The sequence below is a fragment of the Phalacrocorax aristotelis genome, chromosome 7 (assembly GCF_949628215.1).
Source record: "Phalacrocorax aristotelis chromosome 7, bGulAri2.1, whole genome shotgun sequence".
Classification (NCBI taxonomy): Eukaryota; Metazoa; Chordata; class Aves; order Suliformes; family Phalacrocoracidae; genus Phalacrocorax; species Phalacrocorax aristotelis.
Window position 1 is genome coordinate 9,054,295 of NC_134282.1, and position 27,767 is coordinate 9,082,061.

The 27,767-nt window shown below is 48.6% G+C and overlaps 1 protein-coding gene across 3 annotated transcripts in view; it reads right to left on the bottom strand.

The window, feature by feature from the left end:
• KCNAB1 (potassium voltage-gated channel subfamily A regulatory beta subunit 1) overlaps positions 1–27,767 on the bottom strand; it is a 75,889-nt gene that overhangs the window by 18,901 nt on the left and 29,221 nt on the right. For all 3 annotated transcript variants that reach the window (XM_075098617.1, XM_075098618.1, XM_075098619.1), the window contains exons 2-3: positions 7,606–7,649; positions 1,352–1,389 (exon numbers count right to left, since the gene is read on the bottom strand). In XM_075098617.1, the coding sequence (XP_074954718.1) occupies positions 1,352–1,389; positions 7,606–7,649 (82 nt within the window). The remainder of the gene's footprint in view (positions 1–1,351; positions 1,390–7,605; positions 7,650–27,767) is intronic.

Consider the following 27,767-nt stretch of genomic DNA (forward strand, 5'->3'; position numbering starts at 1 on the left):
GGAGCGAGACCCTTTGGCAGGGTCACCCAGGGGTTTATGCACAGGCACAAACAGCACCAAAACATGGATTGACATCAACTTCCCTTTAACTCATCCTGAGAGGAATTAATCTCTTCTCATAGGAAAGTGTCCTGGGCTTTCTAATAGGAAAGCAGCCAAGAATTTAATAGGGTTATAGAAGATACTCCGCAAATCTGTGGAGTTTAATAAAGAAAGGATATTTCCACGGTAAGAGAGTAATTTTTTTTTTTTTTTTTTTTTTTGGCTACCCAACAGGCTGTCCTGCAGTACATCAGCAGACTTCATGAGGTATTTAAACAGCTGAAGGTCATTTCATGTGATTCCCATCAGAGCCCTGAGAGTCCCGCTGCTCCCAGGGGGGCATTCTGCTCCCAGAGGGGGCTGGCAGCTCTGGGGGGCCGTGTGCTGGCCAAGGTGCCCCTGCATGGCCAACGTCCTTAGAGTGGGCATCCCCCAAGGATGGGGCTGCATTTAAGTCCTCTTTTTCTATGTATAAACACTTTGCATTGACTTATTCTAAACAAGAAGGGCAGGAGAGCCAGGGAGCAAATTCATAATCAAAACAAGTCGTCTCACTTTAGCCCGCAACGCTAAGAAACAGACATGAACTCAGTGATCCATTGTCAGCAGAAGAAATATCACCAAAGATCAAGTGACTTAAGGAGCAAAAAACCTTTGAATTCAGTCTCCTGGGCCATTTTCCTTCTGCAAAAGTTATTTTGAGGTTTCTGCCACAGTACTAGAGGGAAGGCCGCTGGGAGGTTGCTCTCCTTTTGATGGCTAGCATCTGCAGCATACCTGAGGCGGAGGGAAACCCACGTGCTGCCCAGCACTCGGGAGGATTATTAACCGAGATTAAGAGCCATCTGGTATGGGCAAGAGTGCGTAGGAAACCCAAGCTCATTTTCATTTGTTTCATCCTATTATGTAAAAAATAAATCATCCAGCAGCTCCTTGTAAGCAGAGCCCTTGCCTGTATTTATGACTGCTGCTGATCACATACATGATGCAAAAATAGTTTCCAATTTCTGCTCCAGGAACGGTGCCACTGCCAACAGGAAGGACAGAAATATTGCTCCAAACACCACAGAAAAGAAGATTGCTTTAAGGGATAGATGGGCTTTTCTATTAAAATTGATCTCTGAAAATGTCAGATTCATTAAGGTTTTTTTGTAGCAGAAGCGCAAACCGTGTATTGCTTTGCATAGGAACTCTGCCATTTCCTCGTACAGAAACAGGCTCCTCTGATTTCGGTAACTATGGTTTCATTTTAAAATATCTCATATTGGTTTTTACTTCAAGCACTATACTTAAACCAAACATTACTTACCTCGTCTGAGATTTGACCTCCAAAAGTGACCCATGTCCCTAGAAAGAACAAAATAATCTGTTACTACAAGAGGTTTTTCCTGACAAAAATACACTCTACCAAAATTCAGCCTCCTTGGGATTAAACAGGTTTAAAATGGGGTTAACTGGCTCAGAAGCTGCTGTGACCCTGAGCGAGCGGACCGGGGCAGGTGCTGGAGCCCCCTCTCCCAGCGGGGACCGTGGGGCTGGGGGCAGGTGCACAGACCTGAGACCGGCACACGAACCTGCTCAGGGAAGCACCAGTAAGTTCCTGTGCTGCCAAAATACAGTTTTATTGAAATCTGAACTCTTTGCAAAACAGACTTCATTTTCCAAAGCTTCAATTTGACAAATTGGAATAAATTTATGATGCTGCCAAAACATGTCATTTGGGGAATGAAGCTCTTCCTAAGTTTGTGCTTCAACATTTAGCAACATACAGGTCAAAATTAGAAAAAAAAAAAAGTAAAAGTATTTCTATTGACGTGAAGTTTTTAAAACCAATCCAAAGTGACTTTTCCCAGGAACTTTTCCATAAAGCCAATGTCTGATACCAGCACCAGCAGTTTAGACTCAGCAGCAGCCTCTGGTCTATTATTAGGAAAGCCTTGGGGCATTATTTCTTTATGACCACTGCTTCAAAACAAAAAAGGTCCTGCAGTAGAAACAGTGTGTGGATTTAACTGGATAATCCTAAGATATAGGAATATTATTTCATATATATATTTTATATGTATATATATTACAAATACATATTTCCTAAGCTACTGGAAGAAGGAGATTGCAGTGAGCTGGGGAAGCCCCAGGTCCCATATGGGCCACTGATCAGACAGCGCATACTCACTCTGGCAGACATCTCTCCTGCCCTACTTATCTGACCTTACAAAACACCCCATGGAAAGAGATGCTGAGACACAAAAGAGGAGCCTGTGACATTGCCTTTGCCTTTTGCCAGCTTGTCACGACGTGACTTTGATCTACAGCACAAGTTTCCCCCGCGCTTTTCAAGACCTACACACCAGCTACGTATAAAATTACGTGTTACTCATTTAATGGATGCGTCAAAGCTCACGTGGCTCACACAAAACCCTCCAGAATTTAAAATTCTTCCTTATATTGTCCTTCCATAAAGACAGCAGAGGGGTTCAGGCTCTGAGCTGGAAAATTCAGTGCATTTTGGGCAAGACAGAGGAGAGATCGCCGTGCCAGGGAGGGGTCAGGCTCCGATGCTGCTAAAGGGATAAAAATTAAGTGCTCCCTGCTTGCCTGCTTGCACCTGCCAAGGGCCTGGTGCAACGGATACGTAAGCGCTCCCACATGTTCATTAAAAATGTATCGCTTAGCTCATTGCTCACAGCGAGCGTGGAAGATGAACCTTGAGCAGGAGTCAGAAAGCAAAGAGTGTGCCTACTGCTAATGCCTGAGCTGCTTTGATCAGTCCCTGGTTAAAAACAAACCAAGAAGAGTCGGCTATATTAGGAGAATCTTGCTCTTTCCCTCAGAAAAGGTTAATTAGAATTTTTTTTTATACATCACGTTCCTTCAAGTACAAATAAAGTTATTTTTAAAGATATGTGTTTACTGTGTATTTAAACTGAAACTCTTGATTTCCTGCAGAGTCGCCCGAGCGCTGGAAAAATCAAGTTTTCGCAGATCAGAAATGCATAACACAGCTAATGCTACCAAAATAAAAAATGGGCAAAGAACACACATACTTCTAACTAATTTTGCATTTACTTCTGCTCTCTACAAGGGCAATAATCGGGCGACAGCAGCACCCGCTGAGCCCAAAGGCCCCGCAGCGGGCAGCCACCCCTGCCTGCCCCTGCTACGCCTTGCTGGTTATAGACCTGAGGACAGGTACTTTCTCTTGTCGTTGGAGTACAATGCGCTGGTCCTGCACAGTAAAGATAAAAATAGGTTTCAATTTATCATTAAGCTTCTTTATGCAGATGAAAATATCCAAATGAAGCCTGATTTCCATGCTAAAGCTTCAGAAGTGTTATTTTTATAAGAATATATTAAAATGCATTTCTACGGAAAAAAATGGGTTGAGACTGTTTACCCCAAAGTGGTTTTTTTTTTTTGCTTAATATGCATACAGGTCCCCAGCACAGGTGAGAAGAAAAGGAATTATTTATGCAGTTTGTGGATTACACATCCTCTCTCGAAATCAGGTGACTACGACCTTAAAACACAAACCGTGCCCCACCGAGCAGCAAAGCGTACGGAGGGGCGAAATGCTCAAGTGTTTGGGCACATGGAAAGCAGCCCGAGGGCTGGCAATGGCACTTGTAAGAACAACGAGCACTTTATCTCTTTAAATATAAGTAATTAATATATGCAGTACTGGGTATACCTGCCCTGAATCTGCCTGTCTCCTCACTGGGCTCCCAGACCCCATTGGGGGGGGGACCCAAGGGTCCTGAGGTCCCTGAACAGCAAGCATCATGGGGACCATACAGGTGGGGGATCCTTGGAGTATTTTTTTTTCCTTGATCATTGCAAAAAAACAGCCAGAGGGGTGAGTTTTTGCTCAGCAAGGTGACCTCCAAAGTGTCAGATGCAATGGGAAAGTGAGATGTGCTGTTAGGGTCCCAGCAGGGAAGGCAGCGCATGAATCCCCCTCCTGCGACCACCCCCGGGCAGTCGGTGTGGGTGGTCGTGGGCACCCACCCCCAAAGCAGCCGGGCAGCTGCCAGGGCTGCGGCACAGCACAGTGCCTGCTGCTCAACTCTGAATAAAAAAAAAAAAATATCACTCCAGAAAGCGCAAGGCGCACTTGGCATTTCAAACAACGACTGAGGATGATTCACAACCTCAGCCAACAGGAGTATTTTGGAAGAAAAATATACTAGAGAAAGATACTTAAAGATACTTTTTTAAATCATTATTTTTCCCCTTCCCAAGTCATCGTCTTTTTCTTATCTGTCCTAATTCGCTGCTTATAAATGCATCCCCCCCCACGACTCAGCCTGGCAGTGGCAGATAGACCTCCCACTCCTGCCCCTCGCCCATCACGTTGTTCCCTCGCACTGAAAAGCAATTTCCCAGCTGGATATCCTCACCTTCGACAGAGGAATTTCTGTATTAAAACTGGATTTGGCTCCATTTCCATCACATCCCAGAGCCTAGCAAGGTGTGATTATTGCTGGGTTATTTGCTGATGCAAAATTCACCACTCGATAATGTCATTGCCAGCAGATGTGTCACCTCTGCAGGAAAAAAAAGGGTTCCTGGCTGAAAGCCAAAGCTTCGCCCCCTGCCAGTACAATTTATCCGTGGCTTGCTCCTGGCGAGGATGATGCCACATGGAGATCTGGCACGTGTGTCTGGTGCTCAGCCCTGCATGCTGCACGTATGTGGGTGCAAATCAGACCCCTTCACCATCGTCCTGGGCCAGTGGACTTTTGGGCTTGGGTTTCTCTTACATGCTGGGTTTGCAAAAAACTTTTTCTCCGGAGCAAAGCATCAAGGGGCAATGGCAGCAGCCAACCCCTTTCTGCTCACAAAACATCTATTTTTGTACCCAATTGCAAGCACAGGGTATCCTGCCAGTGGCTGCAGGAACTGCTCATTTGGGAAAGTTTCCTCTGTGCTTTTTTACATTGAATTGGATTTTGGGTTTTGGGATGACTGGTTTCATCCTGCTGCTGATTTCCTTGGAGTCAGGACTAATCACCTTGTTGGAGGCTGTCTCAATATTTTCTAAAAATCAACAGGCAGCCTCCACAGGCAGAATTTGCTCTGAATTAACTACAAGAAAAATGTGACCTTATTTTTTCCCCTGCATTGCAACTGCATTCCAGAGCCAGCATCACAGAAAGGGCCTTGTGCCAGCCCATGCATCTGCCCAGGGTTAGACTATTAAGATTCTTCAATTAAAGCCTTGCCTGGCCTTAGCTGACACAAGGGAGGAGGTGAAAGCCCGGCTTGGAGCAGGGCCCAGCACCAGGATGCTGCAGGAGCTGGGTCCCGGAGGAGCTCAGCCCAGCAGAATGGTCCCAGCTCCAGTGGGAGGTTCAACGACCTGGGGGTGATGCTCGTGCCCTCAACCACCATCACAGCAACCCTTCCCAAATGTCTTTGCTTGTGAAACACTCTAACACGCCCCTCTGACCTTGTGTGCTCGCTCAATACTTTTCACACTGCAAGCAGCACCCAGCAAATGAATTAATTAGAGAGCCTGAACTGGGAGAAGCAGGACGTAATTAAAGGGTACACTTTGCCTTAGCACTGCCTGCCTTTGATTTCTGTCCCGCTTCGTGTCTTTCTCCACTTACTTTTTCATACTACAGGATTAAGAACCTTGCTGAGGTTTTGGAAGGCTTTTAAAGACTGCTGAGTCTTCAGAAACTTTAGTAAACCTTAAATTAGATTTTCACGCTGCAGAGAGTTTAGGGAAACACATCTATCTTTTAGGGAACTGCAAAAGAGAAGCTATTTAGAAAAGTCATACAAGCCGGCACTCGAAGCAGACACCTGATGGATCTGCTGTGGGAGGGGAGGATGAGCTGTGCTGCAGAAGAAATACCTGTACATTCAAGAGAAGGTGGCAATTAAATTTCAGGCTTTCCAGTTCTCCCTAATTCCTGCACACACCCCAAGGGCTGCAGGGCTCACTGCTTCTGGAACAGGCTGAGATACCTGGCTCCGAATTGATGCCTGGCAGCTCTCCCCGAGCCTTGTCCTTGCCCGGAGCAGCACGACAGCCACTTACTCCATCCTCAGCCCCCACTCAACCCGTGCAGCTGCACTCACAAAGGCTCAATATATTTAGATGTTGCTGCAGTTCTACATGCTTGAAATTAAAGAAAAGCTCTGCAAAACACTTTTTCCTGCTGCTACTTCCTTCCCATAGCTTTTCCACCACAACATCAGCTCTTGGTGAAACTGTAAGGATGATAAATAGAATCTTTGCACCAGATAAGACAACAACTCCTTTCAAAGCCTGGATCTATTTTAACCAGAAGAGCTCTTCTTGGCGGAATAGGCCTTATTTATATGACTTGTGATACAGGGTGACTTCCACATTTCACTCTATTTTAAAATCAAATCTCAAAGTGTGTTGGAAAAAATGGGCTAACCCCTCGGGCACCTGCCCTTTAGCACAACCTTGAGCACAACCAGCACCAGATGGGGATGGAGCAGGGAGCTGGAAGGGGTGCCTATCGCCACAGCAGGCACCAAATGCAGACAGAGTCCAGGTCCTTGCCCACTCCTGCCTTCGCCCACTTGCCCCTGAGGCAGCAGCATGGAAGCTCAGCACACCCAACCACTTTCCTGAAGACATGCTGGTGCCTGCCTCCACCTCTGACCCCGGGGGATTACAAGGACCCCCCTTTAACGTGGAGCTGGAGGGGTACTGGCTGAGCCAGTGTCTAAACCCTGGGGGGGCTCTGTGCATCCTCAGGGGTTTCATGCTCCTGATGCACCAGCCTTGCACCGTGGGAAGGTGCTCACAGGGAGAAAACCAGCCTTCTCCTTTCTAGAGTGTTGGTTTTTTAAATACATATATATGTACTTTTAAGCATTCTTCATGTGAATGGTTCTACTGCCATCAAAGAAACTACTCGCATGAGTAAAGCCATCAGAAGCTGTCCAGTCCATTGCACATACTCCTACCTGGCAGCTAAAGGCCAGCAGCAACATACTAAAGCCTGCAGGAACTGCTGCATCACTACAGGACCTGCAGGGCCAGCACAGATGTGCCGCAGTGCTTATAGATGGCCTTTTTGTTAAAATAGTGATAAGATAAAATATTGATGAGATATTTTTTAGTTCTCAAATGGGTATGAAACAGAAATAACAAGGTACACACAGTGGATAAAATAAAATTAAAATCTGCCCACAGCCCAGGCAGATTGCCATGCCCCGAGACTGGAGCTCTGACCAAGTTCTTGGGGGCATTCACGGACATCTCAGGTCTCTGCAGGCTGTCCCTCGTGGGGATCAGGCTGTATGAGATGGATTTTATGTCAGAAACCCTCGCACAGTTCCACTCGGGTACTATGGGTGGAAGGCATCACCTCACGCCATGAACAAGCATCTCGGCTGATGCACAGAGTTGTTGTTAACGCACGTAAGATCCTCTGCCGTGAGCCATCTGCAAGACTGAGCACAGGCTGGGCCTCCAAGAGAGCATACTTTTTTAACTGAAATACAAGAGCAGCTACCACTACTCCAGGGCAGTGTGTGGCTGCACTGAGTGTGGCGGCTACAGAGGTTACTCACCCAAGCCCAGGCACGAGACTCTCAGCCCAGATTTTCCAAGGTTTCTAGAAGGAAAAGAAAATAATTAGAAAACATTGTTAAGGCCTCAAGGGACACACAACTCCAATAGCCTGGTGGGAAACCAGCAGCCAGAGAAGACGAAACCCTGCTTTTGTCCAAATCATCCATTCTTCTCTGAGAGGGGCATGTTCTCCCTCACTGGGGATGCCGGCTGCCCAGTTTGGAGAAGGGTGGATGCACTGCCATCACCTTTTGCCTCGCTAGGCTGTGGGAGAAACTCTGAGCACTCATGGGGCTGGAAATAAACCCAAATATATTCAGATGTATCTCACATCTGATGTCATTTGGGGTCCCATGGATAAGGCACAGACATTCCGTTCACTTTTCATTGTTTGGTATTAATTGTAGTGACAATGATTAAAGTATTTGCCCTATTCAGCTTCACATTACTCTTATTCACCCTCAAAATTGTCAAAATATTCACATCCATCACAGCAAACCCCTGGTCCGGTTACCGCTGAGGCTCCCAAACTCGTGGATTCCCTGTGAACAAAACACCTCACGATTTCCCAGCCCAAGGGGAGGCAGCAGCTTGATCCCTAACACTGCCTGCTTTTCAACATGGTGAGATAAAGTTATCATCCTTCTCCCCACCTTCTCCCAGCCTTCTCCCAGAGCCAGGCTGGAGACAAGATAATTAGCCCTGAGGCCATGAAATGTGTCATACATTAAACCCCTACCCTAACTTAAACCTATCACTGCAGTACAAAATACCATTTTAATTACACCCTCCTGCTTTAACCTTTAAGTTACAGCTGGATCCGTGCAATTTTTTTGCCAGATCAAGGTATAATTTGGGGACCATCTATCTACCTTCCACTGCAGAGAGCTGTGAACAATCACTGCACTTTTTGCTATACCTAATGAATTATTTAAAGCCAAATAATAAAAGACAAAAAAGCCCTGCTCACCCACGGTGAAAGGGGTCGGATAAACCACATGATATTAGTACAGGTCATGCCCTGCTCTTTCAGCTCCTTCTCTTTTTACATGCTTGATTTTGTGTGCATTTCAGGTATTTGCTCATAAGGCACAATTTCCCGCATGGGAGAGCAACCAGAGGCATCCCTGGGGTAACCAGGGGAGCCAGCCCGACTGGTGCAGGCAGTCCTTGGGGCAGGGGTGCTCACCCTCCCGCCCCTCCCCAGGGTCCCCCAATGGCACCGCTGTACCCAAAATTTAGTGCTCCTAGTGGGAATTTAAAACTTAAGGAGAGCCAGGGATTTGTCCTCGAGTAGATATTTTAAAAGCTAGAGCTGCGTTTCCAGCAGCACGAGCCCCAGGGCTCACAGCACAGTTGGGGCAGGCACTGACCTGATTTTTTTTTCTTTTCTATTTTTTCCTTTTTCTTTTTTTTTTAGTGAAAGCACAGCTGGACCCCTGCTTAATAAAACCCATCTCTGCACAGAATAGCACAAACGATGCCAGTCATCCCCTGCTCACTAGCACAAAGCATAACCCTCAGAAAGTTAAAAGGCAAATAGCCAGCAGCTTCCTGTGTGCTCTGGACAGAGCTGCAACCCTTCTGGCAGGAAAAAGGAGCCCGGGCTTATGGGATTGGGATTTCCATGTTACTTCTGGAGACAGCCCACCCACTGCATAATGCTCTTTGGAGAAGTAAAGTGCTACTGTGCATTTCCAAACAATTTACATTTATTTTGTACATGAGTTTTTTTAAGTCCTGTTTCTCACTGAGCTGTACGTTGCTTTTCAAAGTCGACATCTGTCTCTGTGCAGGCACATGGCTGTGAGGGCACAGCTTGGCCATGGAGTTGTATGTAGATATAAATATATATACACACACAGGTCCCCTTTTTATATACCCCTCTCTATATATGCATATGCAAATTCATAAATACGTATATACACATATACATATAGTATAAGTGAAACCCTCTGGTGTTTGCATGCGTTTATAGGGTACATCACTGCCCCAGCAGCAGGGTGTGTCTCAGGGTCTCAGCCCAGGTACCGTCCCTGTCCTCCTTCCCCACAAGTCCCCCGTCCCCCTGTGCCACAAAGCCACACCGGGGCTCATTCACCCACACACTGGGGACCTGGGGGGTAAAGCACACACACACAGAGGAACCTGGTTTTGCTCCAGAAAGCAATAACCAGCTCTCTCCAGAGTCTGGTTCACTAACAAATCTGGGCAGAAATATTGAGTTTGAATTTCCAAACCTGTCTTTGCCATTTACTTAGCGTACATGTGACCTGGGTACTTGGAAAACTTTATGTCTATAGTAAAGAACCAACGCCAAAAATGCCAAGCCTTTGCAGTGCAAGATCCCTCTTGCTAAATGAGCTCCAAAGCTGGGCAGCAGCTCAGGAGGAGGTTGCCTGAGCCCACGGTCCAGCGTGGAGAGCATTGCCAGGTCATGGGCCCCGGCTACTCCCATTGTTTTCAGCCCTTGTTTGCCTGTGAGCAAACACAACTCAGCTGCGTGCTCTAATTAACAGCCGGGCAGCCTGAAAACAAAGCGGCCACATCAACACATGGAGCCACAAAACCAGCTAAAAACTTGGCCTGCTCGGGATGGCTCGCCTCCCAGTGCAGACCCTGTGCTGCTTAAAAGCACGCAGCCGCTGATGTGGTTACTGGGCCTGTGGCAGAGCAGTAATTTGTCTGAAATAGCAACAGCTCTTGAGATGTGGTTCTTCTCGCCCCCCCGAAAAAAACAAACAAACAAAACCCCAACACCCCCCCCCAAAACCTAAAAAAAAAAAACCAAAAAACACCCCCCCACACCAAGAAAAGAAAAAAAATATGTATGTATACATTTACATCTATTTTGCAGCTTCCAGGTGTATGTATATGTGTAGATATATTACACACACACGTATATATACACACAGACAAGCATGCCCAGAAGCTGCAAAGTCCCCAGGTAAAATCAATGGTTGGTTTCTAAGTAACCTGACAGTAAAAGCCCCTTGTGCTTCCATTGCACTAATTCCCAAGTCTGAGACAATTAACCAGCTCAGTCCCCAGCAGCTGAGCTGGCAGCAGCCCATGCAAAGCACCGAGGACAGCTGTGCTGGCAGCAGTGGCTAGGGTAGCAATCAGGATGGCAAGACGAGCAAACCCTACTCTGATAAAGCCAAAGGTGCCCACTCGTCATCAGCTGTTCTGGCTGTGCACGGGCTGAGCATCTTCCCTGGGCAAAGATGCTGGAGTGCCTGTGGGTATCAGGAAAGAGCTTGCTGAACAGCTGTGGTTCCTTTTCACAGGGAACCCTGCCATGCGCAGGGTGGAGGGGCTCCATAGGGATGGCATGAAATGGGGGGATCAGCCAGGAAGGGAGGGGGAACGTCTGCCATCACCCCCCCCAAGCAGTTGCGGACAGCTTGGGTTTTACTGGGCCAGTGGTGGAAGCTCTCAGCAATGTTTTCAAAGCCAGAAATGATCTTTTATAGAAATCCAAAATAATTGTATGAACTGGCTATTGCTGAGCTGGCACTCGTGTGGTTTCCCTGGGGGATGCTGGAGCACCTGGCAGTGCTGTATGGAGGCCATTGCCGCGGCAACCCAAGGCCCATCTCACCCACCACCCCGCTCAGGCTGGATCCTGCGAGGCTCTCTGCACACACCCATGGCTGTGCTGCACGGGATGCGGTGGCTGGGCAAAGCCATGTCCCACCACAGCGCTTGGATCCAGGGGTCCATGGAGGAATGGGGAAGATGGTGTTTTCATGCACCTTTTTAATCTTAGTAATTATCGGTCAGTGCATTGGCATTATGGGCCTGGTCATCTGTCTTTATTCGGCACTTTCTAATGCCAGGTGGGGAGGAGATGGGGTTCCCCCATGGATAGCCACAAGCATCCGCAAGCGGTGGTGCCTGACATCCCGCTTGCATGGCAGCCAGCGCCAGCAGTGCTATTCACTGACATTAAATGAAGTCCTGTTCATGTCATTCCACCTCTGAGCCCCGACATTTCCTGCACAGAGCATGCAGCCCAGCCTGCATCTCAGATACCTGGCACCTACGCTGCTCCTGGAGGCTTATGCTGATGCTATTTAATCACTCTTTCAAGACGAGAAAAAAAAAAAAAGCTCTTTTCAAACTGGAAGTCAGCACTGCTGAGGAATGAAGTAGCCATTAAAGAGGACATTGCAAGAGCCTCAAGTCTCTCAGGATCGCTTTGCCTAACCTAGAAGCAGCTGATTAAAAATCAGCTCTCTTATACATACTTTTTTTTTTTTCCATTAGCACAGCTATCTTGCTTCTCCTCTCACTGATATTCAGCTTCCTCTGCACTTTGCAGGAGCGGAGCAATTGCACCGCTCCCCACAAATCACTGCCCAACCCAGCCATGTGCAGAGAAGCACCAAGAGTTTTATCTGCTGCTTTATCCAGCTGCCTGGGTGACCTGCAGCTGCGCAGCTCGGCACAGCCTGATCCAGGACCCCGTCCCTCTGGCTGCAGCTTGCATGGCACCTTCCACACTGCTTCTAGGTGCCAATCTGAAACTACCTTCGTTTTCTTTATCCCAAACTTGAACCAAGAGCAAGACCCGAAAGTATTCAACACCTTGCTCCTGAATTCTTTAAAAACAAAGCCTGAAGCTAAGCGGTCCCATGCTGGTGTGCTGCCCAATCCCAGGCTATGGCAGAGCGGAGCCAAAGACAGGCGAGCCTGGCCACTGGAGAATTCCCCCAGGGGGATGGGGAAAGGTGCATGGAAGTGGGAGCAGTTCCCGCTCTACGAAGGATGTGGGGGTTTTTGTGGGCAGCCCCACTCAGCATGCCCATTGCAGGAGCTGTGCAAACCTCACTGAATGCACCTGGCTCACGGAAACCTTTAATTAGGACATTTATAGCCACACTCAACATGCTGAAGACCGCAGGACACTAACTTATTTTGTGAAGGGAAGGTACGCACCACACTGTTTCTGCCTTTTGTAGCTCTATGAAAGATGTATTTTAATTTTAATTCTTTCCAGTTTCCTTCTTCAGGGAGCAGGTATTGCCCTGTCACAGTGCCTGGGACCAAACAGCCCAGGGGACAGCAAAAGGCATGGGGACGCAAAGCCCCCACCAGCAGCCCAGCCTTGTATGCTGGTTTAACATAGCTCTTCTTTTCTGCCATAAGACAAAGGTGATATTTTCCCTGCCTGCATAGCTGGGAGTCTGAACTAACACAACTGTCCCCACAGCACTGGCAGCTTCGCCAGATTGTGCTGGGTTAACGAGCGCACGAGAGGAATGCCTGATTCATTGAAAACACAGCTTGCAACTCAGGGATGTTGTTAAAAATACACCGAGATACCAAAACAGTGTGCATGGAGAGGCAATATTTCTCTTGACTAGGCTTTTCCAAGCAGAGGGCACATCCATTTCCCAAGGAAATGTGGGTTCTTGGTGGTGTTTAAGAGGCAGCGATGCGGGGAGATATGCTCCGAGACACCGGCAGCGTTATCCATATACCGGCAGGCTCCAGGAATGGCTGCTGCTGCTAAATGCCAGCAAACTCCACACAAACAACCATGCAGTGTGTGTGAATGGCCTCAGCGGGGAAAAGGCTGGGAAGAAGGCGTTAGCATAGTGCCTGCCAGGGCCAGGAGCCCGCAGCCAGCAGGGAATGGCACCTTCTTGCTGGTAAGGAGCGACTCGAGCAGCGGGACCCAAATGGGCGGCACATCCACAGGGCTGGTTACCAACCCCTCTGCCACTTGGCAGGTCTTCACCAAGAATATCAAGTTTTTGTTTTCTCTTGCTAATGGAGAGAGTTGCATATACGCTGCACCTTCTTCTTCATCCTCCTCCTCCATCATCCTCAGGCTCAGCGATGCAGTCCCCAGTGCTGTAGGGATTTTTGCCTGGGCTGAACTTGCATTTTTTGCCTGGTGGCCTGGCAGGCAGTGCTCCAGCTGAGCAGGCAGCAGGTCAGTAGGTGAAGGGGTTATTTCAGCTGCACAGAGACCTGGAAAATCTGTGCTCAACTGCTCACACCTCTTCCCAGTCTGCAGCAAAACGCAGAGCCTCTGCCTGGGCAGCAGTTATTGGGTCCCCGTGACTCAAAGGCATGAAAAGCTCTCAGCTTCACTTCAGTGACTAATTCTCATTCCCATTTCCTTGTTTCCAGCAAATGCACCACTCCTTATCTCTGGCTCCAGCCCTGGCTGGGGACCCTGTGTGGCTCCCTGTGTCCCACCACAGCTGCTCATTTATAAATGGAGAGAAAAAAACACAACCAAAACCCACCAGATGGCTTAGTTTTTAAGCATGGGGGAAACTATACTAATAAAATATACTTTGGTTCGGACCCAGCTGCAATGCTGAATAAGCCCAAGTTAATGATTTTGCTAGAAACAAGTAGCTGAACAAGACGGGTGCTTACAGGCTGACACCAGCCAGTGCAGGGACGTGGAGACCAGCCACTGCAAGCACAGCCTGGATCCAGCCCTATCTACATGCTCAGGTCTGCAAAAGCCTTCAGTTCCCCAAAGCAAGGGGAGGTGGAAAAAGAATGCATTTCACTTGTTACTCACTTTACTATGCACAAAGTTATGGGCAAAAGCAAGGAAAAATTCTAGGTAGAGAAATGTATTATATTTGAATGGTGCGTAAGAGTAGCTTATTACGTGTCTGGGAAGCCAGGGTTTGACATGCCTGAGAAAGACCAAGACGGCAACTTTTGACTTCAAGAGCTCTTTGGTTTAACGTCAGGAAGTCAAAAAGCAACACGAAGGGAAAAGAGGGGACTGACATGCTATGCAGAAGGGTAATAACAGCAATGAGAGGTATCTGGGATAAAGCCTGAGAGTAAAAATGCAGGGAAGACGTTACAGTTTTTCAAGTCTCAGGAACAAACGAGGGTGAAATCCATTCCCAGGGGATTTTTCCCTGCTATGTGGCCACATAGGAAGATTAGATTGTGTCTGAAACATAAAATCTGGTTAATGAATATTTGTCAATGAAAAGTGAGAATAATTTGACTGTGTAGCAATTTTAAACCCATTTAACTCCTTCTCAGGAAGGATATTTGATGGGAATAACATCCTAGAGTACTGCTAGTTACCTGCAAGTCTTAAATCATTCTTCTAATGGCAAAGAAAGAAGACAAACAAATCAGTTGGAAAGTTTTCCCCTAGTTGCAGGTTTTACTTTTAAAAACCTTATTCAAGCTGCCCTGCAACCACCCTAACCACCCCATGAAGTAGCAGTGCCCCAGGGCATGCACAAGCATCACTTCATCATAATACAAGCAAGCATTAATTGTACAGAATGCCTCTATAAAAGTAAATTTGGAACTTGCTACAGGTTGGGTTTCAGGGGCTCCCGCTGAGCTTGCAGAAACAGGCACATGGCAGCTCAGGCTGAGCATGAAAAGGGACACAAAGGACAAAGCCACAACACCCTAATGGCAGGGGTTTTTTCCCCCCATTTTCTAATACATAAGAGCTATGCTCATCTTGCAAAATCCAACCCAGCAGAGGTTCAGGTGCAGCCCAGGGCGTACTGTGCCATTCCCCTGGTGCAGACACAGCCCTTTCTGGCTGTCTGCAGTGATTGCCCTGCTCACAGGAGCCTCCAGCTCCCCCTTTCAGACACGCTCCACTGTGACGAAGTTTCTGCAGTATTTAACCAAAGCTTTTTATTTCCTCAGTTCCACTCCATTACACTGTTAGGAAAGACTTTTCACTGGAACAACTATTTGCAAGCCTCTTCCAGATCTCCTCTGTTTAAGCCAGCTTTTAAAGTAACACTAAACCATTTCTCGCTGAAAAACAGCCTTTCCCTGGGATGCTGCTCTCCCAATTAACTCACAGGGTACGTGGGGGGTGGCCAATTATAATCCCATGGTTGTTAAGGGCTCCCCTCACCAAGCTGAGGAAAACCTTTTCAAGTGGAATTGTACGTAGATGAGAAGCACACAGGCCTTGCCTTAAACCAGCGGTGCCCAGTCTAGCCCCTGCCTAAACCTCATTTAACATGGTACAGCGGCGAGGACTGCAAAAGACCTGAAAAATTCCCCAGTCCTCATTTAGCCTCTTGCACTCACCCAATGCCTCCTTAATGGCTTTTATATTAACTTTTAGTTTAATTATTTCCTTGGAAGAGTAAGTGCTGACCGTGCAGAGCTGAACAAGACCAAAAGGGATATATAATTTATATATATAAATATATATATATATCTTGCAGGCAGCAAGACCCACACAAGCCTGCACAGCGCTACCCCATGCCCTCCTGCCTGTTTTTCCAAGCCAGGTTACAGGCAGCATCACAAGGCTGACCTGGCTCTCCTCACAGCAAAGTCTTGCTATCAGGGTTGGGGAAGAGGAGAGTTTTAGGCGGAATGTAAATGGGGGGTGGGTGGGATGATCCTGGAGCAGAGAGCTCCCAGGAGGAGCTGGAATGGTGATCCTGGGGAGCTGTGAGAAGCAACAGGAAATCCAGAAATCAGTGGGGTCATGGGGATCCTGGGGAAGATGAGGCTCAGCTCTGATAGAAGAGAGAAGATTTGGTAAAAAATCCCACTGTAGTGACATTTTTATAAACACTGATAAGGCAATGCATAACAGCACAGCCCTGCACCCCTCACAACACCCCCAGACCTCATACCCCTCCAGTGTTGGCAGAGGGGAAGGTTCCTGTTTTGTGGCCAAGCACCTCAGTGTCCCCTGGGACAAGCAGTAGCTGAACCCACCCCAAGCCAGGCTGTGTGAACCCAGGCAGCTGCAGGACAGGCTTTAATAAAGTGCCTAATTCAGCTCTTGCATTTGAAGCCCCACATTTGCTTGGGTGCCAGGTGCCTCCCACAAGCACTGGGGTAGAGGGACCCCCACAAAACCGTGCACAGACACCCCCAGGTCCTCCTACACCACTGGTAGGGCTCCCATCCCCAGCAGCAAAGCATTACTGCAGGCCACAGTCGGGTCTGCCACCAGCACCATGGCACACCACCACCTGGTCAGGTCTGGGGGATTTTCAGAGCTGACAGTCTCCTTAATTAAAAGAAAAGGGGGAGAAGGCAGGGGAGGAAACATGTCTACAAAGCAGCCCATGCCATATGGCAGGAGTGGTATTTGTCTCCTGTGGTACAGGGCAGAAAGTGATTGTAATTATTCGCTTTTAATTAATTCTAATGTAGGGGAATCGGGAAGAGAGTGCATCAACAGCAGTGAACACTGCAGCACTAGAGGCAGCTGTAACACGAGGCTTCAGGGAACCACAACCAGCCACCAAGCTCAGCCCACATGCCCAGGCAGCACTCAGCACCCCTTGCTCACCACTGGCAAGTGCATTCCGCATCCCTCCAGAGCCACACCCAGCAAGGGGGATCCCCCCAAACCATACAGACCCGACTCCCCAGGTACCCCAACAGGAGAGAACACCTACCCCAGCACCCAGCCCTGGTGCAGAGCAAGCCCATTTCCCCTTGCACTTCAACAAGCAGTAGGGAAGAGTAATTCCCTTCTTTAAGGCACCCTTCACCATTAATTCTCCAGCCCCACAACAGCATCATAGAGGTACCAGACACTTCCCATTACACACAACTGGAAGAGGAGCAGCAACCTGATACCTGTCACAAACCCCCCTGCATGAGAACACAACCAACTGAACCAGCACCTACCACCCTCCCGGCAGGCATTTACCGCCTGAGCCACCTGTGCTGCTTAATCAACTCATTAACCTACAAGTGGTTCCTCCTATTGTTAAGGAACAAAGCAATTACAAGAAAATACATCCTCATTACCCAGGTGGGAGATTTGCTTTGCTGCTGCCTTCCATCGTTTGGAGGAGGTAGAGTTTGGGTTTGGTCACTTCCATTAACGCACACACACAGATCAGGCCAAATCTTCCCTTCCCGGTGCTGGGCAGGGCTTGCACACCATCAGATGTCTGCACCTGCATTGACCTCTGCCTCCACTGTGTCCCTGTTGGTTTGCAGAAAGGGACTTGGCTCCCGTTCAATCCAAAACCATCTGCCTCCACTTACGGGGTAAACTTCACCTGGTGTCTGACACCAGGCTGAGCTTACCTGCTGCATTGTGCTTTAGCAAAGTTAAAGCTGATCCCAGCTGGGATCTCAGCCGGCATCAGCTCTGCATGCTGACAGCCCACCCCACCCTGCATCCAGCCAGCCTGGAAATATCTTCAAAATAGCCTCGTGTTTTGTGGAGGCTAAAAACAAAGAGTTTAAGGTTTTAAAACAGTAAGTGGCAATTGGGTGCTTGGAAGACAAAGCTGCTGAGCACCTTTGCTTTCAGTCTGAGGTGCGCTGAGCAAACCCTGCTTTAAGCTTATCTACTTCCAGTATTCCCATCTGTACAGTGGGATCAGGATAATCATCCTATCTGCCTGTCTATCAACCCGTCTATCTGTCTGTCTGTCTATCTATCTACCTACCTACCTACTTACCTATCAGAAATGAGAGAGTGAGAGGTTTTTCTAAGGAAAAAACATAAGTTTTAAATAAAATCTCTGCAATAACACATACAATGACTAAAACATTTTCGACTCCACACCCACAGAAGAATCATCAGGCTTAGAAGAGCTCGACAGAAATCAGATAATGCTGTTTTTCACTTGTTCCAGTCCCAATTTCATTGCTCTGTGTTGGTGGTTTTGCCCACAGGAGCCAACCTCTACCAGAAATACAAAACCGAGGAAACAGATCCTGCACGGGTCAGTCCCACCGAAGCAGCCCCAGTAGCAGGTGACCCCCAGGACCTCATTTTACAAGCCCCCAGGGAGGGAGGGTGCGTGGGGGTCCCAGGTCTGCGGGGGCATCACTCACCCCCCTACGGGGTACCGCCAGCTCCCGCTGCCCACGCCACTGTGCCCACGGCCACGCCAACGGCCTCGGCACGAGGTAGGTGTGTGGGGGAGGCAAAACCCAGCGGTCCCCAGGCATTTCTAAGTATTCTGGCATGTGAAAAACATGCGGAGAGCAATAGATGGGGGGAAGGAGGCAGGAGGGGAGAGAGGAGATTTGAACAGAGCAGAGGGAATCAGGAAGGGCACAAAACCAGCCCCTGGAAGAAGCATCGGCATCTTCGGGAGCAGAGACCTGCCTGCAGGTGTCCTCATGGACATCTTCCACCTCCACCACCAGAAAGGAGGGGTTGGCCACCCCAAGCATGGCGCAGCCCTCCTTGCATGCCTGCACACACCCTCATGGCTGAGGGGTGAGGCCCAAGACGGTGATGCAGCCCCTCCACCCATTTTATTAAGCAAAAGTGGGGGAACCATGACAAGGTTTTCCTGCACATAAATTGCAGACAGTTTGGTTTATTGCTACAAAAATGTAAAAAAAAGGTCACTGTTCCTGAAGCTGGTGGTGGGAAAACAACGTTGCTTAGAAACATCCCCATTAGTGCTCCAGAACTGTTCCTTTCTGCACAGAAAATGAATAAAATATGTAATTTGTTCCCTGAAATAAAGAGGCTGTTTCAAGTAACAACAAAAACCTGACTAAAGTAGAGACCCTTTCCAATTGCCCTCTCCTGCTGCAGCACATCCAACATCCTTCACCTGTGACCTGCAGAGTGGGGAACAACAAAGTGTAATCCCAGGCTTTGGAGCCATGCTTGGCCTTAGCGCTTCTGCTTGCTTCGTACTGTACAAAGCCGTCACCGGTTTGGCTGCTTCACGCATTAATGAACCCTCCATATCACACCCTGCTTCTCTCCCCCTTCAAATGCCAGAGAGAGCCAGCCTGCACCCCTTGAGCAAAGGGAGCTGGTGGCAATTGCAGACCCTGTGCCCATCTCCTGCATTAAAATAGGCAATGAGGGGCAGCTGTGGCTCCCCGAATTTCCCCGCTTGTACCCAGCAAGTAGGGGTTTGACCCCCCATCCCTGCTCTGTGAGGAAGGGGCTATCTCTCACACCAGGAGAACATTTGTGGAGTCCCCAGGACACGGGGTGCCCTCTACAAACCAGCACGATATGGCAGGGAGGGAAAAGGACAGGCAGGAGAGAGGCCATCCCCCTTCTGCGCGGTCAAGCTTTCATCACCACCATCACTGAGCCTTTCCAGAGCCTTCCTGGTGCAAACTGCTGGAAGTTTTGGGTGACATGTGTCTTGGATGCTCCCAAAGCTGTGACGTTGGAGACACCTACCCCTCCAGCAAGACTGCATCTGCAGGGCTTTTGCTCCTCTGAACATCTCCCAAGACACACACACAGACAACTCCATAGCCTGGCAATGCCAAACCAGAGAGCAGCGCGGATATGGTACAGCTCAGGCTTAGCAAAGACGGTCCATATTTCTGAGTGCTCTAGGAAAACACACTGTCTCCTGGTCTCCTCACAAGTTTCTAAGGTGACCTGTCAGCATCTGCTCAGGCTCTGGAGGTCCCTGCCTCCCCAGGGGAAGATACATACTGCTTCACCAAAGGGTTCTCAGCTCCTCCTAACATCTCAGAGACAAGTAAATGCTATTTGTCACGATTCATCAGGCTGCAACAGCCCCCAGTGTGGCTTACTCTTGCTGTGAACTGAGGGTGAGGCAACATGGAAGTGTTAATTCTCTTCTTTAATTAAACTTGGGTGGTTTCCTGCTTTTAAGACTGAATTTCATTTTGCTCATCATCTCAAAAAGACCTGCAGATTTTAGACAAGCAGTTGCTGCCCCTCAGCAAGCTCCGATGGCAGGAGGTTGCCTCTAAGTGGTGTGGGTGGGAAGAGAGAAAAATAATGGTTTCTGTCTCCCATTTTGCGAACAAAACACTTCACAACACGCACAGCAGTTTCCACTAAATTACCACCCGTATTAGCAGTAATTGCAGTGATGCAGAATCGCAGCTTTCCACTGTTTTATGTATTCTAAACCCATTTACTTGTGCAGAAATAACAATGTGAGGAAGGTCTGTGTGCTGCTGGGACACCTGCACATCCTGAGCAAGCTTTGGTTACAGGCAGGTGCAAATCACTGTACCCCACTTCATATTTTTTTTTTCATTTTGCCAGCTGAGCATGAGCCAGCAGTGCCCAGGTGGCCTGGAAGTTTGTGTCAGCACTGGTGTGGCCAGCAGGAGCAGGGCAGTGACGGTGCCCCTGTGCTCGGCACTGGTGAGGCCCCACCTCGAATGCTGGGCTCAGGTTTGGGCCCCTTGGGACAAGAAGGACATTGAGGTGCTGGAGCGTGTCCAGAGAAGGGCAACGGAGCTGGGCCAGGGTCTGGAGAACAAGTGTGATGAGGAGCAGCTGAGGGAACTGGGGTGGTTTAGCCTGGAGAAGGGGAAGCTGAGGGGAGACCACCTCGCTCTCTACAACTACCCGAAAGGAGGCTGTAGTGAGGTCGGTGTTGGTCTCTTCTCCCAACTCACTAGTGATAGGACGAGAGGAAATGGCCTCAAGCTGCGTCAGGGGAGGTTTAGATTGGATGTTAGGAAATATCACTTCACTGAAAGAGTGGTCAGGCACTGGAACAGGCTGCCCAGAGAGGTGGTGGAGTCACCATCCCTGGGGGTATTTAAAGGTTGCGTAGACATGGCTCCAAGGCACATGGTTTAGTGGTGGTCTTGGCAGTGCTAGGACTTGATGATCTTAAAGGTTTTTTCCAACCTAAACAATTGTATTATTCTATGATTTTGGGTAATGCTGCAAAAATCAGCGCGATGCCTCACCAGCCACATTTGCTGTTTCTGTTGATGCTTTCAACTGCCTGTCATGTCCGCAACACATTCTACCTAGAAAATGGTTTATAAGAGGATGGGGTTTAAAAATCTTAGTCCTTGGAATGCAAGAAAGGTGATTTTTAACCAAAACCCTACTGAGTTTCTTTCCTTACTCTAATACAAACTACCTTCTTGTTTGTCCCACAGAAATGTTCCCGATGTCTAAATGGAAGTTGTTTCACCCTAATACGAGTTGAAAGGCCACCTGAGCTGCCCTGTATGGGCATGTCGGAGCAGCATGGAGGCTCCTGGCAGCACTTGTGCATCCCAGCGGTGGCAAAGGGAGACAGGGGGCAGCTGTGGAGTTTCCTCTTGGAAAAACACCTTTTGCAGTGCCAGGCAGGCTAGAGGCAAGCTCAGCCCTGCTGCCACAGCCAGGGCAGGCCAGACGCAGGTGCTTTTGCCACCACCCACCAGAGACACCCCTGGCCAAGACAGACCTATAGTGTCCGGCTATGCCCATGGTGCCCCACCATGCCCAAGCCCAGCAGCTTGCAGCCATGGGACCTTCAAATGCTCAGACCAAGGCACAACATCTGAGCAAAGGCTCCATGCGAGGGCAAGAGTCAAGGACAGCTTCAAGCCATAAAGCTGCAGCAAAGACAGAGATAATTCTGGCTCTGATGAAGTACTGACATTTATGCAAAGCATCAAATCTCAGGAAATTTTTAACTCTATTTTCATATTATAAGAAGCATAGATGAACATGCAGAGCTGTAGCAGCAGCTGTACCAGCATAGATGGCCCAACAGATACCTGAGTGAGCTTAAAACACAGGTATATATCCTTGGTTGAGCACATATACTCTTAAATTTGCTTTAATGTTCAATCTTACACTTGCAGTGTTCGACTATGCTTATGCTTGTTGCGTTGCAAACCACTTTATAATCTTTTCTACCTAAGATGTTATAAAAATAAAATAGGATTTGATTTGTATCACACATGTGTGCAGTAACATGGTGAAGGTGCACCAGGAGGAACGCTGCCTTTCTAAGCTGTTTCAGGGTAGAAGTGGATAGATGACTCTGTCCCAGGCCCTCTGAGAATCTTCCTTCCCACCCAGGTTTCTGCAGCATCATGACAGGGTGGCTGCCCTGTGTTCCCCACTGCAGTAAAACAGGGTCTGGGGCAGTTGGCGACTATCCCCACCGCTGCAGCATTGATGTTAAGTATTAGGTCAATGATACAAAATAGGAAAAAAAACCCTGTTACTAGTGGAATAGCTGCAGGGGCAAAGCAGGATGGCTGTTGATGAGCTGAAAAACAATAGCAGCAAAGCCAGGAGGTAGGTCCTGGGCAATGGAAGCCCTGGCTTGGCAGCAGGAGGGGCAGCCAGCCCAGGCGCGGATGGTGTGAGGGGCGAAGCAGGTGCCTAAATGGCATCTGTCCCCTGTTTCTTGGCTCGCTTCACACTTTCCAACTCATCTCCCTTACTCGTAGGGCCACCGGGTGCGTAGGTGGTCGCTTCAGCTGAAATTCCCCAGAATTTTTTTTGGCTGCATCCTCAGAAAAGTTGCAGATGACGCATTAAAATGTAGATAAGGCAAAATAGATGGGCTGCAGCCAAGCGCAGGGGCTGCCGCGCGTGGCTCTGGCAGACGTGCCAGCGTGCTCAGCCTCCCCACGCGGGATCCATGCTATGAATGAGGCTCCCGCATGCGACGCTCCTGCCCACTCCCTCCCTCCCGCCCAAGCTCCCGGTGAGCCTGGCCAAGAGGCAGTCTGCCGGGCGGCTGGGTGCTGGCACCGGAGCGGAGCCGCTCGCCGCCCCGGGCTGCAGCTGGCCCCCGGGGACACATGCTGCCCGGGCAGCCTCTTGCCTGGCAGCTGGGACAGAAATGGTTGTGGAGAGTTTGCTGTGACTGCAGCAGCTGGACATCTTTATTCCCAGAGCTTCCATGGCCGGGAGAGCAGGGTGGGGACGCTGGAGGAGGGGCAGAGCTAGCACTGGCGTTCCCAGGGGAATAGCTTCACCAGGGGGGCCCCGATTCCAGCAACAGCATCTTGGAAAGGTGCACAGCCCACGGCTCTCCTGCCCCCACCATGTTTCATCAGCTCTGGGACCCGAGGAAAAAAGAGACAAAAAGAAAAATATTTGTCATTCTGCAGTGATGCTTTTAAAGTGCAGAATTTCAAGTGTCTGAGGGAATTATATTATCCTTGTAAAAAAAAAAAAATATCTTGTGCTTCCTAAAGGATTTGAATGAATCAAGTTATTTCCAGAAATAAGAGATGATCAAGGAGCTAACATCTGTGCACAGGTTAATCCACTTCTTCCCCCAAACCCCCTTTAGCAGTACCAAACCCCACGGTGCTACAGGTCTCAGAGGGCTGGGCAAAGACCCAGCAAACCTGGAACATGTGCCTAGCCCTGTTATGATGCCCAGGTTGACTCCACTTTATTCATGTAGGAAATTATTAAGCAAATCATACCTGTGTGTAGGGTGCTGACTGTACTGTCACTAGACAGCACATCCCATAGGGTCATAAATAATAGATGCCAGTTTCTCTCATTTCGGTACTACTCTAGACTGAAAGAGGCAAAATGAAAAATTTAAACCCCCATCACTGTTTTTTCCTTCCCCATCCATTGACCCACCGTGGAAAGTATTAGTCACTAAGCTGAAGTGATTAAATAAGCTGTAACTGGAAAACACGTATTTTCTCCACAGGCGGGAGAGGCTAATTCTGGCAAAATCACAAGACCAACCAACAGGAAGGAATCTGAGCAGCCCTGGACAAATGCTGGGTGCTCAGCACAGCTGTAAGTAGGTTTGGCCCCTCTGCAGCTGGGAGCATCCCACAGCGGGGTCAGAGCCTTTCACTCTGGAAGGGCAATTTATTCTTGCAGAAATATTTAGGTAAAAACCATTTGCATGAACCATTCTAAAAATAAGCAGGCTGAGGCAGACCTTCATAGAGGTGAGATGACTGTGAAAAATAACTGAATTTTTGTTTTAATTGCTGTGTGGGACTTTTACCTCTTCAGAGAGACAGGACATTTTTGACAGATTTTACGTACTTCTGAAATCGGTTGCAGTACAGTTTTGCAGCCGGTGCAGCTGAAGCTGCGAACCAGGCAGTACTTGTTTTTTTCTGTCAAATGTAATGCCAACAGGAGCATATAGGTATGCCATAAAAGTTTTATAATTTCATACCCAAAATATTTCTGAAGCCTTGTTGTTAACACACAGGGCACATTTTTTATGACGACTTGCACAACCCCTTCGCAAGCAGCGTGCAGCCTGGGTGTACGCGCAGGCAATCCTAACAGCCTCAGCCCAGCTATCACCTCCCTTGTGCCCTTTCTGTGCAAGGAGGCCATCTTATTTATTGAATCTGAGGTTCTCCAGATGCATTGCATCCAGCTGAATTTAAGCTGCCGGCAGGCCCTGCAATAAACTCTCATACAATTGTTGCACACTTTAAGCAAAAACTAGGCATCAAGCGCACACAAGCTCTTTGGGAGCTGCTATAGGCAAGGCACCAGGACCTCGTTGGGTGCCACTTACAAAGGGCCTCCAGAAACTTTGGGACCTTGTTTTTCAATATGCTGCTTCTGCTTCTCAAGCCCTATGTCCCATCGATTATTTCTGTTTGTTCTCCGAGCAGTGCTTTGCCACAAAATAGCTCCCAAAACTCTTTAACGTTGTGCCTGCAGAGCCCTTACCAAGCACCCAGGCACCCTGGGGAAAGGCATCTTGGATGCCAGGCACTGCTCCCCACTTCCATCCACCTGCCAGGAGGCTTTATTGGGCTAGAAAAATAGTTTGAGGAACTTTTCCAATACATTCAGATACCATGAGGAGCAAGTTTTGGTTTGCTGACGGGACAATGCTGCATCTCCCACAGGGGAGGCTGCTGTGGGGAAGAGCGAGGGCATCGCTGCAGGACAGCAGAGCTCTGTGTCCCACCAGCCACTTGGAGTGACCCAGCAGACGGCAGACAGGGCACAGCCTGCTCCAAAAGGCTGCAATCTCTCCTACATCCCAGGGCCACTTCGTTCTCACAGGGGCTGCTGTATTCCTTCATCCTCTCTGCCTCCTCCGGAGCAGTATACAGTGAGCACAGCAGCAGAGGGCACGGACAGAAAACAGCTTTGGATCAGCTTCTAAAATGTGTTTGTTCAGGAGCAAACACCTTTGAACCTCTTCAGAGGCGCCCACCCAACACAGCTCTGACTCCTGCAGAGTGATGGGAAGCATCACCTGGACCACGCCGAAGAACAGGGGTGGGATAAGGGACATGGTAGCCAAATCCTTCTGTGCACTAGCAAGACCCATCAAAACTATCTACTGACTTTACATCAAGTATCCACCCACCACAAAGCACCACCAGAACTTGGTTGGTTTGATATTTTCCGAATACTGAAACATGTGGACGCTTTGTGGGAGCAGGAGCTGTAGAAACATCTCCATGGAGCCGTCCATCTCCTGCCACACTGCTCAGCATGCGCTGAAACCCAGGCAAAGGGGACATGTCCACTGACTTGTAGCAGGGAAAATGTCACCGCAGCTTTAACCTCTGGGCTCATGCCAAGTCGCATGCAGAGAGCTTTCCTTCCTTACTGAGAATAAATTTCTTAACAAACATGTTCTACAGATGGTGTTTTATAACATTAATCTAAAATAAAAATAAGCATGCTCAAAATTCAAATTGGATTTTGCCAAAGGAGCCATGCTAAAATAATACATTTTAAATATCTTAAACTATGCACTTCACGAGTAATTAAATTAGTAGTGTTTCTGCATTACATCTTTTCTTCCATCCATTTAAGCATTAGATTAATGTTGTCATGCAGATTTTAAATGGAAAATATCACGCTGTGGGGAATGGTTCAGGATGAGCAGGTGGAGCAGGGTGAGTTTTAGCAGCCAGTCGGTCAGGAACCTGCTTCAGCCACCGCTGCAAGCCAGGAGCTGCCACATGCTGCTTCATGGCAGGGGGACAAGCACCAGCTGCCACTGCCCCGGGAGAGCGGACGCCGGCCTGGGCGGCACAGGGAGCAGCAGTGCTGTGATGGGGACAGCCACCCAGGCTGCTCCTGTGCCCCTGCACCACTGCCCTGTGCCCTGCACGGCTTGGCCGCTGGCGAGCTTCAAGAGGCTGTGCAGCTCATCGCCAGAATATGATTGCATTATTTAAAAGCTTCCTTAAGATATCATCATTTTGCTTCTGCTTAACAAAACCGACATGAAATGCGTGCTCTTTAAAACACCATTTGTCCTTGAATTCAATCTTGTTCTCCTTAGCTCATCGCTCTCCCTTGGGATTAAAATGAGGGGGGGTGGGGAATTGATGGGGACCAAGCCCTGGCTTGTTGTTGTGCCCCCCCCAGTGTCCCCCAGTGCCACCAGCACCACAGGACAGCATTCCTGTCCCCAGTGTCATGCAGAGGCCAGGACAGGCAACCCGGCATCCCCAGACCTTGCTCCATGGGGAGTGGAGGACGCCGTGCTGAGGGATGAGAAACACCTTGCACGCCATGCTCCCCATGGAACTGGGGACTGTCACGGTGTAGCTGGGTGGAGACGATGTCAAATGCTGACACCTGTGCTCTGTGTAACAGTCCCTGCTCTGTGCTAATGCACGAGCCAGCGCTGCTCCGACTGCCTGCATATTTCTCCCTGTGCTAGCCCTCGCTGGAGGAGATATAATTAAGCTGGTGGACAGATGTTTTCAGAATGCCTGATCAGTTAGAAATATTTTTATGAAGAATATTGGAACACTTGGAAATAACACTAAAAATCCATTTCTCAATTGGCTAAAGCTCATGTAGGAGGTTCTTGTTCTGGGTGGGTCTCCAGCAGAGAGAGGGGATAATGAGAAACACTGAGCAGAAGATATCCTTTCTGTGCACCCAGGTGAGCAGAGAGCAGGGCAGAGCCTGCAGGCGCAGGTCCCACAGCCTGCGGCCTGGCAAGCAGCACACCCAGCGCTGGGCATTGCTCCTCCAGCAGCAAAGCCACCAGCGGAGAGCTGGGTAGCAGCCATGCTCAACCAGGCAGGCACCACCTGGCCACTATCATTTAAAAAAAAAAAAAAGATTACTTTGCTCTATCTGAAACCTGGAGGAGGAGGTACGTTCTCAGTGCTTACATTCAGCGAGACGTCTGCAAAGTCTTCGTTTGCTGAAACCAGGGAGTGAGTATACCTTTGACTAACTCCATGCTGTATCTTCAGAGTTTACATGGTAAGTAAATGTGTGTTCAGATCTAAAGCTCACTTTTCCTACAGTGGTTTTAGCATTGCGATGTTAAACATGGCTTTTGCATCAATGTAATGAGATAAGAAAAATCCATACCACACCGAACCCACAGCCTTACTTAGCAGCTACAAACTCCTGGAGATCCATTAGGAATTTGAAAGCAGCACAAATCGGCACAGATTTTGCTTTCTCAACTGGTTCCTTTTTCTCCTTCTTTGAGTTATTCCTGCCTTCTTTGTAGCCATTATAGGCTACAGTCCT